Source organism: Malania oleifera, chromosome 12 (assembly GCF_029873635.1).
Source record: "Malania oleifera isolate guangnan ecotype guangnan chromosome 12, ASM2987363v1, whole genome shotgun sequence".
Lineage (NCBI taxonomy): Eukaryota > Viridiplantae > Streptophyta > Magnoliopsida > Santalales > Ximeniaceae > Malania > Malania oleifera.
In genome coordinates, this window is record NC_080428.1 from 52375704 (window position 1) to 52391578 (window position 15875).

Below are 15875 nucleotides of genomic sequence, written 5' to 3' on the forward strand. Positions count from 1 at the left end.
TAAAATAAATAAATACTAAAAATAGTTTAAAAGTAATGACAATGATAATAATAATGATTAAGAAAAATAATAAAATAATAAAATAATTAATTAACTAATTGATTAATTAATTAGGTAAGTGATTACTTAAAATTTATTTAATGGGAATGGTGGCAAGCACTCCCATGTGGCCTCCATCTCCATCTCATACTCAACCCATACCTTACCCATTCTTTAATTTTTAAAAATTATAATTTCACCCATTTGCCCACACTTTTATAAATTTTATTTCTTCCCCAAAATTTCCCTATAAATAGGAAGCTCTCAATCTTCATTTTTCATAACAATTTTTCCAAGGAAGAAAATGACTAGTGAGTGAAAGAATTTGTGGTAGAGAGAGAATTTTTAAGTAAGTTATCACTCACCCACTCTTTCCGATCTCATTTCTTAGAGATAGTTATTGTATTCGTAGCACAAGGTAAAAAAAGAAGGTAAGTAAATTTGATTATGTTAGTTTTTTTTTTATTTAAAATTCATACCCAGGTTTATTTTGTAAGTAAATTTCAATTATGTTAGTTAGTTCTACAAAATTTTCATGAATTTATTTTTACGTATATTTAATTATACCAGTTCTATCTTTAATATATTTGCATTTATTTTTGGGTTAAGAAATGTTCTAATCCTCTCGGTTAAATTTTCAGCATTTCTTTCTATTCAAAAATAAAATTATATATATTTTTAACACAAAAATTGTGTGACATGAGTTTATTTTTACGTTGCATTTTTTTATGAAAATATAAGTAAAGATGAGATTTTCACGATATTATTTTAAATTGCATAAATTATAATAAGATGATTTTAAAACCCCTTATGACAACGAAAGTTCAAAGTTACAGATGCTCGGTACCGCAGCTTAAAGTTTAAACAGATCAGATTACACCCACACTGTTTACATAGTGGTTATTTATGTTAGTGAATTTCTCGTGAGTGCAAACCTAGTTTCGGACCAAGACTTAATAAGGAAAATTTCACTTAAAGTTTACGTATGTTGATTTAGTTTGGTCGGCCAGCCAGCTAAGTTCAGTCTTCGGACCGCACAACCCAGTCATGGGGGTAAACATGACTTACGACAAACATGCCTAAGGGTGGTTTTTATAATATATGTTTATACATATTTAATTACGTGTACAAAGTTCCTGATGATTTGAAGGAAAAGTGTAAGTTTATATGAAAAGGATCATTCTAGTGCTTAAATGACGATCCAACGTATAAGGAAAAGTATATGTATGTTTATCATTGAATATTTTTACAGTTTTAAAGTTAAAAGTTTAATTTAACAATTATAGTATATGATTATAAAATTTTACTGTTGTAATTGATGGTAAAAGTTTTATGTAGAAATTTTTAAATTTATATTTATTCTAAAAGTAGTTTTGAAGTTATAGTATTAAATATTGTTTTACGAAATTTTTTAAAAGCTCATTTTGGTCACACACTAATAATAATCTTATTTACTTACTGAGCGTCGTCTCACTCCAATCATATTTTTATTTTAGATAACTCTGAAGGGCATGTCGGAAATCAGGCTTAGCAAGCATGCGGGTGGGGATTAGAAAAATAAAGATTGATTAGAAATATTAGTATGGTTTTAGATATTTATGTTTGTGAAAATTTTCTTCTTTTGAAATAAATGATTGTAATATGGATAATTAGCGTTCTGGTTTAATAATAATTGAGTTTATTTTGTTTCTGCTCTAAATTAGTAGTAAAAAGTTAATATCCCAGACCCTTCGAGGTTAGGGTGTTACAATGGACTTCCAACAAATAGGCCCTCCCACAAGGGTGAACACATACCTTGTTGTAGACCTCTTGTCATCTAAGTCCCATGCATAATCTGCATCCACATATCCCATATTTGACGGATCACTCTGTTGCTTGCCGAGCAAGATGCCATAGTGCGAAGTACCTCACAAGTATCTAAGAATCCACTTGACTGCATCCTAATGCTGTCTACCCGAATTTGAAAGAAACTTACTTACCACTTTGACAACTTGTGCCTGGTCTAGTCTTGTACATACCATAGCATACATTAAACACCCCACTGTACTAGCATAGGGGACCTTTGACATGTCATAGATATCATCATCCGTCCTTAGGCAATGAGCGGTAGACAATTTAAAATGATTCGCCAACGATGTATTTGCCGGTTTTGCATTAACCATGCTAAACCTCTTTAACACATTTTCCACATAACTACCTTGAGATAATCATAATCTTCCTGCAACTTTGTCCTTACAAATCTCCATCCTAAGAATCTTCTTGGCTGCATCCAAATCTTTTATGTCAAAATTTTTACTCAATAGAGTCTTCAACTAATTTACCTTAGTCATATCATTCACAACAATAAGCATGTCATCAACATAAAGCAACAGAAAATTGAGAGAACTGTCCTCAAGACTCTTCATATACACGCAACAATCATACTCACACCTTCTATAGCCAATAAGATCATGTAGGAGTCAAAACATTTGTACCATTGCCTCGAAGACTGCTTCAGCCCGTAAAGTGACTTCTTGAGTTTACAAATCAAGTGCTCCTGTCCAGGTTGACTAAACCCTTCTGATTGTACCATATAAATTAGCTCCTCTAAAATCACCATGGAGAAATGCTGTCTTTATATCCATTTGCTCCAATTGCATATCCTAATGCGCCATCAATACCAATACTATCCAAATGGAAGTGTGTCTGACCACACAAGAGAAGATCTCATCATAATCAACCAATTTCTTTTGTGAGTATCCCTTTGCTACTAACCAAACCTTGAACTTCTCTCCTTCCTATTTTGATACCGCTTCTTTCTTATTATACACTCACTTGCATCCTATCGCTTTCTTCTCTCCTGGAAGCTCTACCAACTCTCACGTTTGGTTCTTATGCAATTACTCCATTTCCTCCACCATAGCACCCATCCATATACTTTTCTCCTTACTATGCACCGCCTCTTGAAAAGCAGTTGGATCCTTACAAGTGATAATGAGAGCATAAGGCATTAGATCATCAAATCCATACCTGGGCGGTGACCTGATAGTGCGTCTAGGTCTGTGTTAGCAATATTGTGATCTTGCTGGTTTCCCGAGCTAGAGCTCTCACATTCTGAACACTGTCATCATTACCTTGAGTCTCTAACTCCACCTCCACCATATGCTCATTTCTACTCCACTTTTCTAGCACCTATTTCTCTTCTTCTTTCTCCTGAGTACGCTGTAACATGACTTTCTCATCAAAAACCATGTCTCTATTGATCACAACTTTATTTGCCATTTGATTCCACAACTTGAACCCTTTCTCCTAGAAAAATGCAACGTCTAGAGTTTGCATCAAGTTTTGATCTCTCCTTATTAGAATGGTGCACATAGGCTAGACAACCAAATACTCTCAAACCAGAGTAGTTTACCGCATCGCCTGTCCATACTTCCTCTGCAACTTTTCCCTCTAATGATGCCCTTGGTAATCGGTTAACCAAGAAATAAGCCATAATCATTGCCTTGGCCTATAAATTCTTTGCTAGCCCTGCATTCAACCCGAGACATTGAGCCCTTTCAACTAGAGTTCGGTTCATCCTTTCTACCACACCATTCTGTTGTGGTGTTCGGCGTACTGTGAAATGTATCCTTATGACATGTAGCTTGCAAAACTCCATGAACCTTGAATCAGCGTACTTAGTTCCATTGTCTGATTTGAGGCATTTAATTCTTCTCCCGATCTAGTTTTCCACCTTGGCTTTCCACAATTTAAACTTGGAAAATGTCTCTGACTTGTGCCGCATGAAGTACGCCTAGACTTTTCGTGAGTAATCATCGATGAAACTCATGAAGTACATATATCTACCCTGTGATGCTACTCTCATTAGCCCCCAAACATCCGAATGAATGTAGTCAAGAATACCCTACGTCTTGTGAGTGGCTGTTTTGAACTGCACCCTGTTTTGTTTCCTAAGAACACAATACTTATAGAAATTCAGCCTGCATGTTTTGACACCCTTAAAAAGATTCCTCTTATGAAGTTCCTTCATCCCATGCTCACCCATATGCCCTAACCGAACGTGCGACAAAATAGTATTATTTAACTCAGAATCTGTAGTTACAGCTCCATCTACAATTATAGTACCCAGCAGTGCATAGATATTTCCTGCTAACTTCTGTCCCTTCATCACCATTAGAACTTCTTTACACACCTTCAAATACTGGGGCATCGATTTTCAAATCCAGTTTGTTATTGCAAGAAAGTTTTTCAAGCACTAGGGCATTAGTCCTCAAACCCAAGTGGTTCTTGTAAGGAATTTTTTTTTTTTCAAATATTGGGGCATTATGCCTCCAAAATTTGACTAGTCACTTCCAAGTTCATTTGAGAGGTATCTTTCAAGTTATACAGATTATTTCGCTTATACGAGTTTTCCTATTCAAATTGGCAACTACGATTTCATCCGAATTGACCATTTTCGGTCCTATCCAAATTGACCACTTTTGGTCCCATCCAAATTGACCCTTTGCCGTCTCATCCAAATAGACCCTTTGCCGTCCTATCCAAATTGACCCTTTTGCGGTCCATCCAAATTTACCATTTGTGGTCCCATTCAAGTTGACCCTTGTCGGTCCGATCCAAATTGACCCTTTTGGTCCCATCCATACTGACGCTTTTTAGTCCCTTCCAAATTGAACCTTGTCGGTCCCATCCAAATTTACCCTTGTCGGTCCCATCCAAATTTACCCTTTTGCGGTCCCATCCAAATTTACCATTTGCGGTCCTATACAAATTGTTCCCTGTCGATCCCATCCAAATTTACCCTTTGCAGTCCCATCCAAATCGACCCATGTCGGTCCCATCCAAATTGACCCTTTTCGGTCCCATCCATACTTACCCTTTTCGGTCCTATCCAATTTGACCCTTGTCGGTCCCATCTAAATTTACCCTTGTCGGTCCCATCAAAATTAATACTTTGTAGTCACATCCAAATTGATCCTTTGTGGTTTAATCCAAATTAACCATTTTCGATCCTATCCAAATTGACAATTTTTGGTCCTATTCAAATTGACATTTTTGGTCTCACCTAAATCGACCATTTTTGGTCCCATTCGAATTGACCATTTTCAGAATACATTCAAAATTGTCCCATCCAAATTGATCATTTTCAAAATGATCCCCTCTCAGTTGATCATTTTCATAATGGTCTCATCCAAGTTGACCATTTTTAGAATGTTTCTTTAAAATAAATGCTCTAGCTCTTAGGTCAAGTACCCGAGTAGTCATCCTTTAAATTAAAAGTCCTCGGGCTCCTAGGTAAAGTATCCGAGTAGTCATCCTTTAAATTAAAAGTCCTTGGGCTCCTAGGTAAAGTACCCGAGTAGTTATCTTCTAAATTAAAAATGCTTTGCCTCTCAGGTCAAGTACCCGAGTAGTCGTCTTCAAAATTGAAAATGCTCTAGCTCTCAGGTCAAGTACTTGAGTAATCATTTTCCAAATTGAAAATGCTCTGGCTCTCAGGTCAAGTACCTGAGTAGTCATATTCCAAATTAAAAATGTTCTGACTCTCAACTCAAGTACCCGAGTAGTCATATTCCAAATTAAAAATGCTCTGGCTCTTAGGTCAAGTACCTGAGTAGTCATCTTCTAAATTAAAAATGCTCTGGCTCTCAGGTCAAGTACACGAGTAGTCATCTTCCAAATTAAAAATGCTTTGACTCTTACGTCAAGTACCTGAGTAGCCATCTTCTAAATTGAAAATGCTCTGGCTGTCAAATCAAGTACCCGAGTAGTCATTTTCCAAATTAAAAATGCTTTGGCTCTCAAGTCAAGTACTCGAGTAGTCATCTTCCAAATTAAAAATACTTTGGCTCTCAGGTCAAGTACCTAAGTAGTCATCTTCCAAAGTAAAAATGCTTTGGCTTTCGGATCAAGTACCCAAGTAGTTTGTTGGCCTAACAAGGCTTCATCTCTATTTTAATGACAACAAACTAAGGATTCTAATTGTGCTTCAAGTAAATTTACAGTTATCATAACTTACAAGCAAATTGGATCATACATAAAGCTCAAAAGTCAGGACGAACAAAAGCTAAGTGAGGATTGGTTTAAACTTGGATGAAGATAAAACTTCAAGAACATGAGGACTTCACTTTTATTTGGTATGTATTGTTTTAGGAGTCTCATGTAAGTACTTCTCAATATTAAGATTGTGTATGAAGCTCTTAGATACAATTGGACTTAGAGATCTATTTCTAAAAATCGAAAAAAGTCTTTTCAAAATTGAAATATGTTTTAAAAAGAACATAAATGAGTTCTGAAATAAATGAACATTGAATTTTACAATAAACTAAACAAACTGGTCTTGAATCAGCGTGTTCCGGCGACCGGACTCTAGGGTTAGGCTACCAAACTGGTACTGCCAGTAAAAAAAACTCCAGATAGTGTAAGCTCGAGCGAACAGTTTGATAGTCCAATTGGGCACCACTTGAGGGCGACCCGGAGATGGAGTTTCTTGCACCTCAGTTTTACCCCAGGCCCGAGGAGAGACTGCATCCTCTGGTTCCCCCACCACCTCGAGCCCCAAAGAAGAAGAAGAGGATGGCTGCTGCGCCATCCACATCCGCTGTTGCCCTGCCAGAGATTGCGAGTCCTCCCACAACTCCCCCCACTATGGTGCCTCAGGCAGGGGATAGCTTGGGTCAGCTACGTCAGGACTTATCGCACTTTACTTCAAAAGTGAAGCGAGAGCTTTTAGAGTCTCGGGCCGCGATGAGGCAGGGCTTCTGAGTGCTTATTGATTTTCTCCGCGTGTGTTTTTTGTGAGCAACCGAGACTTTTGCCTTCCCGAGTTTGGCAAATCTGCCGCCCTCGCCTGTGATGAATGAGGCCCATGCTATTGCCTCTAGCCCTGGGACCTCGTCCTTTCTAGCCCCTTCGTCTCCAGTTCCCCGACCTACTCTCCGGAAAGTCCTATTGTTATGGTCAATCTCGACACCTCCAATGCGTGTGATACGAACGTTCTTTATGAGGAGGCTGCCACACCAGCTACCACTTTTGCGCGAGGGGCTGAGTCACCTAAGAGCCGTTCTGCGCCCGATTTTGCGTAGCCCACTGAGGAGGTTTCTCCTTCATCGTCCTCGGTTGCGGCCACTGAGCATCCTGAGGTGGAGAGTGTCAGCCCTGACCCTCCTATGACAGAGCCTCTCACGACTGCGCTGATTCTTTTGATTAATGTCGCAGAGCGTCCACGGGTGCCCCTTGCTATATCAATGCCGACAACGTCCGTACCTGTGCCTACTTCTACCACCATGGCTACTCCATTGTGCACCCCTGCACCTCCCTTCTATCGTTCCATTCCGCGGACTACACACACTCCACCACCACTTGCCCTTGACAGCCACATTGCGAGCGACTTGGAAGTGGAATCATATGATATTTATGCTGATAGCGAGTTTGAGGATGACGTGGCCTTTGATAGCGCAACTTCTGATGATTCTGGGGATTTGGGGATCGACAATTCTGATGATGGGGCTAGCGGATCTACCGAGGATGAGTTTTGACTATTCCGTGGACTTCTTTTTAGTTTTTCATTGTATTTGTGTTGTTCTGTATTCAACTGTTGTTACTTGATATCCGCTGCTACTTTATTGTCACCATTATGTTTATTCTGGCTATACTTTTATTTTCCATGTATTTCTTATCAGGTTTACTACCCAACGACTATTTGAGTTTATTGTGACTTCCTTTTTGTCTTTGTGCCCTATGTATCGTTGTTTCTTTTTTGTATTCTGGTTTATGCTGGGTGTTTCAAATGCAGATACCATTATTTTTATCCTATCACCGTGCTGTGCTTCCCTCATTTGCATGCAAGGTGTTTTCTTTCCTTACTTCAGTGGGGACACTGGAGTCTTAAGTTGGGGGTTTTTCGGGTTAGGAAGGCACTACACGTTGAATATATGGCACATACACGAATTTTTTTTTTGAAATTTCAATGAATTTTATATGAGATACCTCATGTTAACACAACCTATGCCTTTGCATTGTTTTATATAGCATTCCTGTTACAAATTCACGTTGTATCTATTAATGGCTTTGTTATGATCACCAACGATAAAGTGAATTGTTCATGCATACTTTCATGAGGTGTAATTGGTATTCATTTTTGGAACCTCGATGAGAATTAATTGTGAGTTCATAAGTTTTAATGTTGTTATATAAGTTTTGGTATTTATATGGTATATTACGAGGCTTAGTCACAATTACACATGATTGACTTCACTTAGATTTGCTTGTGAGGCTTGAGAGAGCAACTGTGGCGACTATGACACCTTTGTGAGGATTTTGTTGAGCCTTTCATTTTTTTTTGAGAGTTATTTACATGAACTCTGAGTTCACGAAACTCAACCCTTCTTCTCAAGATACTCTTTTAATGCTAGTCTTTGTATTTGTACTTGCTAGCCTAGAGGTAATGTCCAGTGAGGAGATATAAACCTAAGTCTTGTAACCTACTCAATATGTGAATATTAAGGCAACCATAAAGATGAAAATAATTCATGAAATTTCTTTCCGATTTTATTTCTCTACCGATACCATGAAGAAAATAAAAAGTTGTATTATTTGTCCCTGTTGGCCATCAAAAGAAAAAAAGAAATACATAAAAATGATGAGCAGAAAAGAATAAAATGATGAAAAAAAATATATAGATGTCTGCTCCAAAAAACAAAATGAATAATGGAAAGTTGATGAAAAGAGAAGGGCCATGTTATGTACACAACATTCTTGCGGGCATCAAGTTTCTTTGGGTGTTCCGATGCATATGAATGGATTTATGCGTGGTAGGGTGATCTTGGTAGGATGTGGCGAGTAGGTGAGAAGGCGTTAGAGTGAAGGACCCGACACCTCAATATTAGGCTGGATTCTATTCTCTTAGGACTAGTTCACTCCATTTTCTTCCTTGTTTCTTCGGTGTATGTGAGATGTTTGATCATGCATGTTTTTCCTCACATACGGAAGTAACCCCATTTTCATGAGTGTTTTTGAGAGTATAGCGGCGAGGCTGAGTCAAGACAACCTTTCTATAGGTGTATGAGGATTGTCCAAGTAAAACGAGTCATTTACTTTACACTTGCCTAGTGATTATGATTGTTTATGCTAATATTTATACGATAATATTAACTTTAGATATGAATTGCTGATTGATTCTTTGAGGTTTACGATATCTTAATGGCTATATCTTATTGAGGCATGTATGGGTGATTTTCTTCGAGTTGTCATTATAAGGGAGGTATTGGTAGAGGGGCATGTTTGTGATGGTGCTATATGTGTATATGTAGAGGGGTATGTCTATGTTACTTGCTTGAGCTTGATTGCTATTTATTAGGATACGTGTTTGTGGGAATCACCTTGAAAACCCTCACAAGACTACAACTCGTCCACTAGGGCCACCTAGGCGTTTAAATCCTTATTGCATAAGGTAAATGCAATCGTGTTTCCCGCAAAAGAGGAGGTACTTAGGAAGGTACTTATCTTTTGTAGGTTTTTCTTAGTTTTCTTTGCTCGAATAACTAGCAAAGTTTAAGTTGGGGGTTGTGATGTGTTCCTAAATATGCTTATTTAGGCCCCCATTTACCTATGTGATGTTTCTATTTACTCCGTAATTACCACTTCTTATTATTGTTCAGAGTTACATGTGGTATATTTGATGTTTCAGAAAATCGGAGTTTTAATCAAAGAGTTACGCAGTGCAAGGAGTTAATGTAGCAATTTGGAAGCACAAGGCTCAACCAAGTGCAAATCACAGCTCGACTAGGTCTCCATGACCTTGATTCAACAGCAGCAGAAGTTCCTTAATCGATTATGTGGTGCGGCCAAGAAGTCATAAAGGGTGACCAAGTCAAACTAGAAGATTCTAGAGTGCTAGTTAACAGTAGGTCACAAAGACCCTTGACTAGGGCGCGACTAGGAGACCTTGGAAGTGCGACCTGGTCGATGATGCCATTGACTGAACACATAAATAATTGAATATTTTCTAGAATGTGTCGACCAGGACGCGACAAGAAGACCTTGGCGGTGTGACTAGGTCGATGCCGGTTGACTTCAGAAATCTGCTTCACGATTTTGTTGCCAATTGTTTCCTGATTTGAATTTGAGCGTGTGTAAACCCTAATGGGTATAAAGTTAAACTTCTAGGAGATTATAGGGGGCCATCAAGCCAAAAGGTCATGTATTTTGATTTTAGTTTTCCTGGATTGCAAAGTTGGAATGTAGTTTTCGTTTGTGCTATTTGAAGATTCTGATTTTGAATGAAAGCCATGTTTACATTATCGTTTACCATTATGTGTTTGTGTTTAATTGCATGCATAATGACTAGCTAATGTCCAAGATTCTCCGATTGTGATGAAACCTTAAATTAGATTCGCAAAGCTAGGGTTTAGTTGATTGTTCCTAATAGGGTGTGGTTGTATGATGTTGTTTAGACTTTTCTGAATTAATTTTCATAATCAAAGTACTTATATTAGTGTGTATCTAGCGTAATCTATGTTCATGCAATGGGATTAATAGAAAGGAATCCGTGTTCGCTGGATAGGGTATACCCGGTTCTTCCAATCGTGCTCGGGATGATTGGTGCGAACCAGGATATACTAGAGTGGATTACTTGCTTTATTTAGGGTTCATCCTATGCGTTCGTATTAGAATAAACCATTGAAGCCCCATTATGAGTAAATGACCGAACGTTAATTATTGCAAATGAATAGCTCAGGGTGGATTCATAACCGGGGAATTACTCTCCCATAGGAACTTTACATAAAGACTTTGTGCCCATTTTAGTATAGTTGAATTGATTCATTTGCTTTCGTAGTTCTAAATATCAAAATCCAACATTGAACCTTTTCTTATTGTTTCTCGCATAGTAAATTAGATCAATTTTGGTATGCCATTGCATTGAGTCCTCGAGGATCGACACCCTACTTACTCGCTGTTCTACCGAACTTGGGAGTAGTTAGAGATTTATAAATTTTATCTTTGGTAGTTAAGGACCCAAGCCTTGGCGAAGCTATCAATAGCATCATGAGGTGGACAAATGTATTTCTTGGGTCTATCACGAAAGGTCTTGGTGTACTTCATGCGGTACAAGTCAGAGATGTTTTCCAGGTTTAACTTGTGGCTAAGGTGGAAAACTAGACCGTGAGAGAGATCTTTAGGTCAAACATTAGAATTGAGTACGCTGGTTCAGTTCAAGGAGTTTTGTGAGAAGCATGGCAGGTTGTATGTAGGGCTTGCAAGAGACTTCTTGGTAAAGTTAGTGAGTATGGTACGTTTCTCATTTAACCAATCACCAAGGGTATTATTGGCCTAACATGACTTTTCAATCTTGTTTTGATGATAACCAATGAAGGATACATTAACATGTGCTGTTTAAGTGATAATGTTTTAGGATCAAAATGCTCACATGGTCATTAATGGGGAAAGCTTACAATTAAAGCCAATCAAATGAAAGCTTACCGGAATATAGAAGTATTGCGTTTAATGGAAGATGACAAATGAAAGCTTAAAGGGACATGAAGTCAAGCTGGACCTCAAGAGATGGAAAAAGCTTGAAGACTTAGTGCTTAATGTGTTCAAAATTAGAAAGTCATATGTAAGTACTTTATTCAATGTTAATATAGATATATGAAGCTCTTTAGGATGCAACATGGACTTAGAGACTAATTTTTGAAAACCTTGAAAAATGATTTTCAAAGTCATAGTTGAAATTTTCAAATAACAAGGGTTCAAAGTCTTAAAAAATGAAGGTTTTGGAAAAATGGACTGTCCAACCGACTGACTAGAATGAACTATGTTTTCCCAGTCAACTGACAATTAAATCTTTTAATTCCTAGACAGACATAGTAGACTCAGTCGACTAACCCTATAAAAAAATAGCCTCAGTCGAGTGACCCAGTCGATTGACCTGCGAAGTTTTTAAATTTTGAACTTTAACGGGAATTTTATGAAAATTAGTTTTTCAAATCTAAACATTGTAAAAACTTGGGGGACACTCCAAGCAACGTGGGAAATAAGAAAACTTACTCTAAAAACTCTATAAATACTCCTTTAACCCAATGAATTAAATCACCAAGTATAAAATCAGCATTCAAGTATCCTAATTGCAATCTCTTCTAAAGCTCACACTTGCTCAAATTCTTGTTGGAAGAATACCGCTGATTTCCTACTGATCAAAAGCCCATGGTTCTTAATTTGCTATTGAGATTTCTCAAATCCTAAGAAAGAACCTCCAGTGTTATCTAATCTTGAGCTTCATATTGTCTATTTAATATTCGATTTGAAGTATATTAGTGCTCTAACTTGTACTAATTTGCTCTGTTGTGAGATTGTCTTTGTACACCGATTCTTGTTCCTATTTTGTAGTTCTTTAACGGTTCAAGGTTGATTTGGATTGTTGGACCAAGCATGGGGTATCGCTTGGAGAGGGATCTCTACCTGTAAAGGAGGGAATTGTAAAAGGTTTGCTCCGCCTAAAAAGGAGTGTTTCTAGTGGAATCCTTTGGTGGTATTGGCCAAAGACGAGTACGTAGGCTGGGGATAAGCTGACCCTCGTAAAATCTCGGTGTTCTTCTTTCCCTACTCTTTAATTTTAGCACTTTTACATTTTGTGTTGTTTGTATGCTAAGTGCAGGCTGCAGGGAACAAAACTGAATTAAAAAGAAGACTCTTAATAGAAAGAAAGTACGTTTTGATTAACTTTTTGTAAAAACCCAAAAGGAAGTACGTTGGTTAATCAGTTGCATAAATTTTAATTAAGAGAGTGCAATTAATTTCATTCAAAACCAGGGCTTGCAATTACTCACAAGGTTGCTGACAAAGCAAAATTTGCAAAAGCTGAAATTGCACAAGTGCTGCAACATTGTGGTTGATTGAGTATTTTGATTGGTTATTTTAAGTTGATTGTTTGGTTAAGTTTTTATTTACTTGTGGTGTGTTTAGTTTGGTTTTGTGAACCGATTAAATTGATAAAGCTGTGTATTTAATAAAACAAGTAATTCAAGAATCCATGAAAGGAACCAAAATTTTTAATAACCCAATTCACACCCCCTTGGGATAACTACTTCACTTTCAATTGGTATGAGAGCGGAGTTATAGTAAATTTTAATTTGAAGCTATATAAAGATCTAGATAGCACAAGGAGTAGCTTTCTTTGGAGAGGGTCAATCCTCAACTAGACCACCCATTTTTTGTGGACTCAACTATACCTTTTGGAAACAATGCATGAGAATCTATCTTCAAATAATAGATTGGAAGGCTTGTTAGGTTGTTACACATGGTAACCTAATCGGTTTACTAAGGTTCGGTTATGGGTCAAACCAAAAATCAAATCGAGCCTTACAGTTTTTAGTATTCCCAAACTGAAATCGAAATTGAACTGAATTTATTATCCCCTGGAGAATCAAACATTCGATGTTTCGGTTACGGCTTTTTCGATTTTTTAATCAATTTTTTAAATATTTAACAATTACTTTTCGCAAGAATTGTTGAGAATCTATTGGACATTTTGATTTCTAAATATTAAATGGACCAATCATGTATTAACATACTAATTAAGTAATTATATTAATTTATATATATAATTTAAATTTAAATAAGTTTTTTTTGATTTTTCGGTTTGATTATATTTTAGAAACCAAAACTGAAATCAAAAATTTACATTTTTTAAGACCGAAGCCGAAACTAAATACTGAAAAACCGAATAGTTTGTGATTTCAATCTGATTTTCAGTTTTTGGTAATTTTTGTACACCCCTTAGACACTATTGAGTGTAAAAGAAACAAAAAAGCAGAATTGATCAAATATATTTGACCAGCATTGGCACTTCTCTGCTTTGTTTTACATTGCAACCCATGTGCCTAACTGATTCCCTCACTCCCCTAGCCTGTTTAATTCGATCTTTCCTCCGTCTAACCAGAGACAAAATGAGCTGTCAGCTGCTATGGATCTTCCTAATGCTCACTTCCATTACACTTGGAGATGGCTGAAGAAATGGTGGAAGTATGCAACCTCAATGACCTTAAGGGTCTAATTGATTTCAAGAAAGGAATTCACATCGACACTTTCAGCCGCCTAAAGAACAGGGAAGGTCGCAGTTGCTGCGAATGGGAGGGCATATCCTGTGATAATTCGACCGGAAGAGTGACAGAAATCCTTCTCTTAGGACTCATTTACTTTGATGGTGTTCCCTTACAAAGTCATAAGGAAGGTTGGTTGTCTCCTTCTGTCACACTCCTCACATCCCTTGAAGCCATTGATTTCAGCGAGCTCATTGGTCTTTCCAGGCCAACCCCACCTTCAATCAGTCACCCTTAAAAGCTGCGAGAGCTCTATCTCAATCTCAACAAACCGAAGTGGTCTGGTACCATAAGCTCTCACAAGTTAAAGAAATTCTACTAAATGAGAACAATTCATCTGATCTTATAGTCGATTCGCTTAGGAGCTCTTCAAGTTTGGCGAATTTGGATCTCCATAGCAATTCTATATCTGGTCTGATGCCAGAAAAGATTGGTAAACTGCAAGTTCTTAATTTATCAGAGATTTTTTTGGGCAGGAAGATCCCACCATTAATAACTAATTTAACTGTCATATCAGTAATGTTCTTGAACAACAATTATCTTGAAGTGCACATTCCATTCCCACAGCGCTCTGGCCAGATGCTTTCCCTTGCCCATCTAAGGCTAAGGATAACTGTCTGACAGGAAATATGCCTCCCACTTGGTTCTTTGGCCTCCCTCCAGAGTGTCCTGAGCGAACAACCTACCGGGGGGAGCAATACCTTCTTGCTCCGGCAACCTATCAGCTTTGGAAAAATTATATATCTTGTTGGCAACCAATTGCACGGCTGAATACCCAATTCAGTAGGCCACCTCACTCAGCTCTTGGAATTGAGTATCTCTCATAATCTGATTCAAGGACCATTGCCCCAGGGATTATATACCTTCAATCCCCTATCTTGGGATGCTTAATCTGTCATTGAACTTCTTAAACCTCTCCTCCATCCCAAAATGGCTAATGGGATTGCCACATCTTTTTAGAATAGGCTTTGCAGAGAACTGAATCTAAGGTGATATTCCAGGGTTGATGCAAAAGTTTTCAATACAGCAGTTGGATTTATCAGCTAACCATCTCGTAGGACGCCTGTCAGCATTGCTAGGAAGCCTTATGGATCTCTATTTCTTAAACCTCTAAAGAAATCTACCTGTTTCAGAAATTCCCAAGTCATCAAAAGAACTTGCAGGGTTTGAGCATCCTCGATCTCACTTGAACAAGCTAACAGGCCTTTTAAGTTCAGTTTTTCAGATGGGAAGCGAGCTTCCAGGTGGACCCATTAACATATGTTGATTTCTGTTAACAAGTTCTTTGATGGAATTGAGTAAATTGAAATTGGTATCACTCAACTCTCTTGAAGGTCCACTACCAACTTCAGTAGGGAGGTTGGGATCATTACGTAGTTTGGTTTGAGCTACAATGTGTTGGGTTCCAATTTGTCAGTGTCTTCGGCAAACATAAGCTCCATGGAGACGCTGAAGCTTCAGAAAAAACAAGTTCCTTGGTGAAATGCCAAGGGCATTTTTGAAGTTGAAAAAACTTAAAAGAGTTGAATTTGTCATGTAATCTTCTAGTGGGGAAAATTCCCCCAGAGTAAGTTCTCAACTAGCTCTTTTGCTAGAAACAAGGATTATGTGGGCAGCCTCTTGCTCGGCAAAACTTGAAATTTGAATGCAATGACCCGTCACTTTTTTAATACTAGGAAAAAGACCCCTATAAACCCTAACATGTTTCTTACAAGGAATGAGATGAAATCAGGGGAGTAGAATCAAATTTATCAC

At 37.7% G+C, this 15875-nt stretch overlaps 1 protein-coding gene across 1 annotated transcript; it reads left to right on the plus strand.

Moving 5' to 3' along the window:
- Nucleotides 1–14022: 14022 nt before the first annotated feature.
- On the plus strand, nucleotides 14023–15602 carry LOC131143922 (DNA damage-repair/toleration protein DRT100-like). The gene is made up of 4 exons (XM_058092277.1): nucleotides 14023–14317; nucleotides 14470–14553; nucleotides 15254–15364; nucleotides 15538–15602. The coding sequence occupies exons 1-4, from the start codon at nucleotides 14023–14025 to the stop codon at nucleotides 15600–15602; spliced, it is 555 nt and encodes a 184-aa protein (XP_057948260.1).
- Nucleotides 15603–15875: the final 273 nt, after the last annotated feature.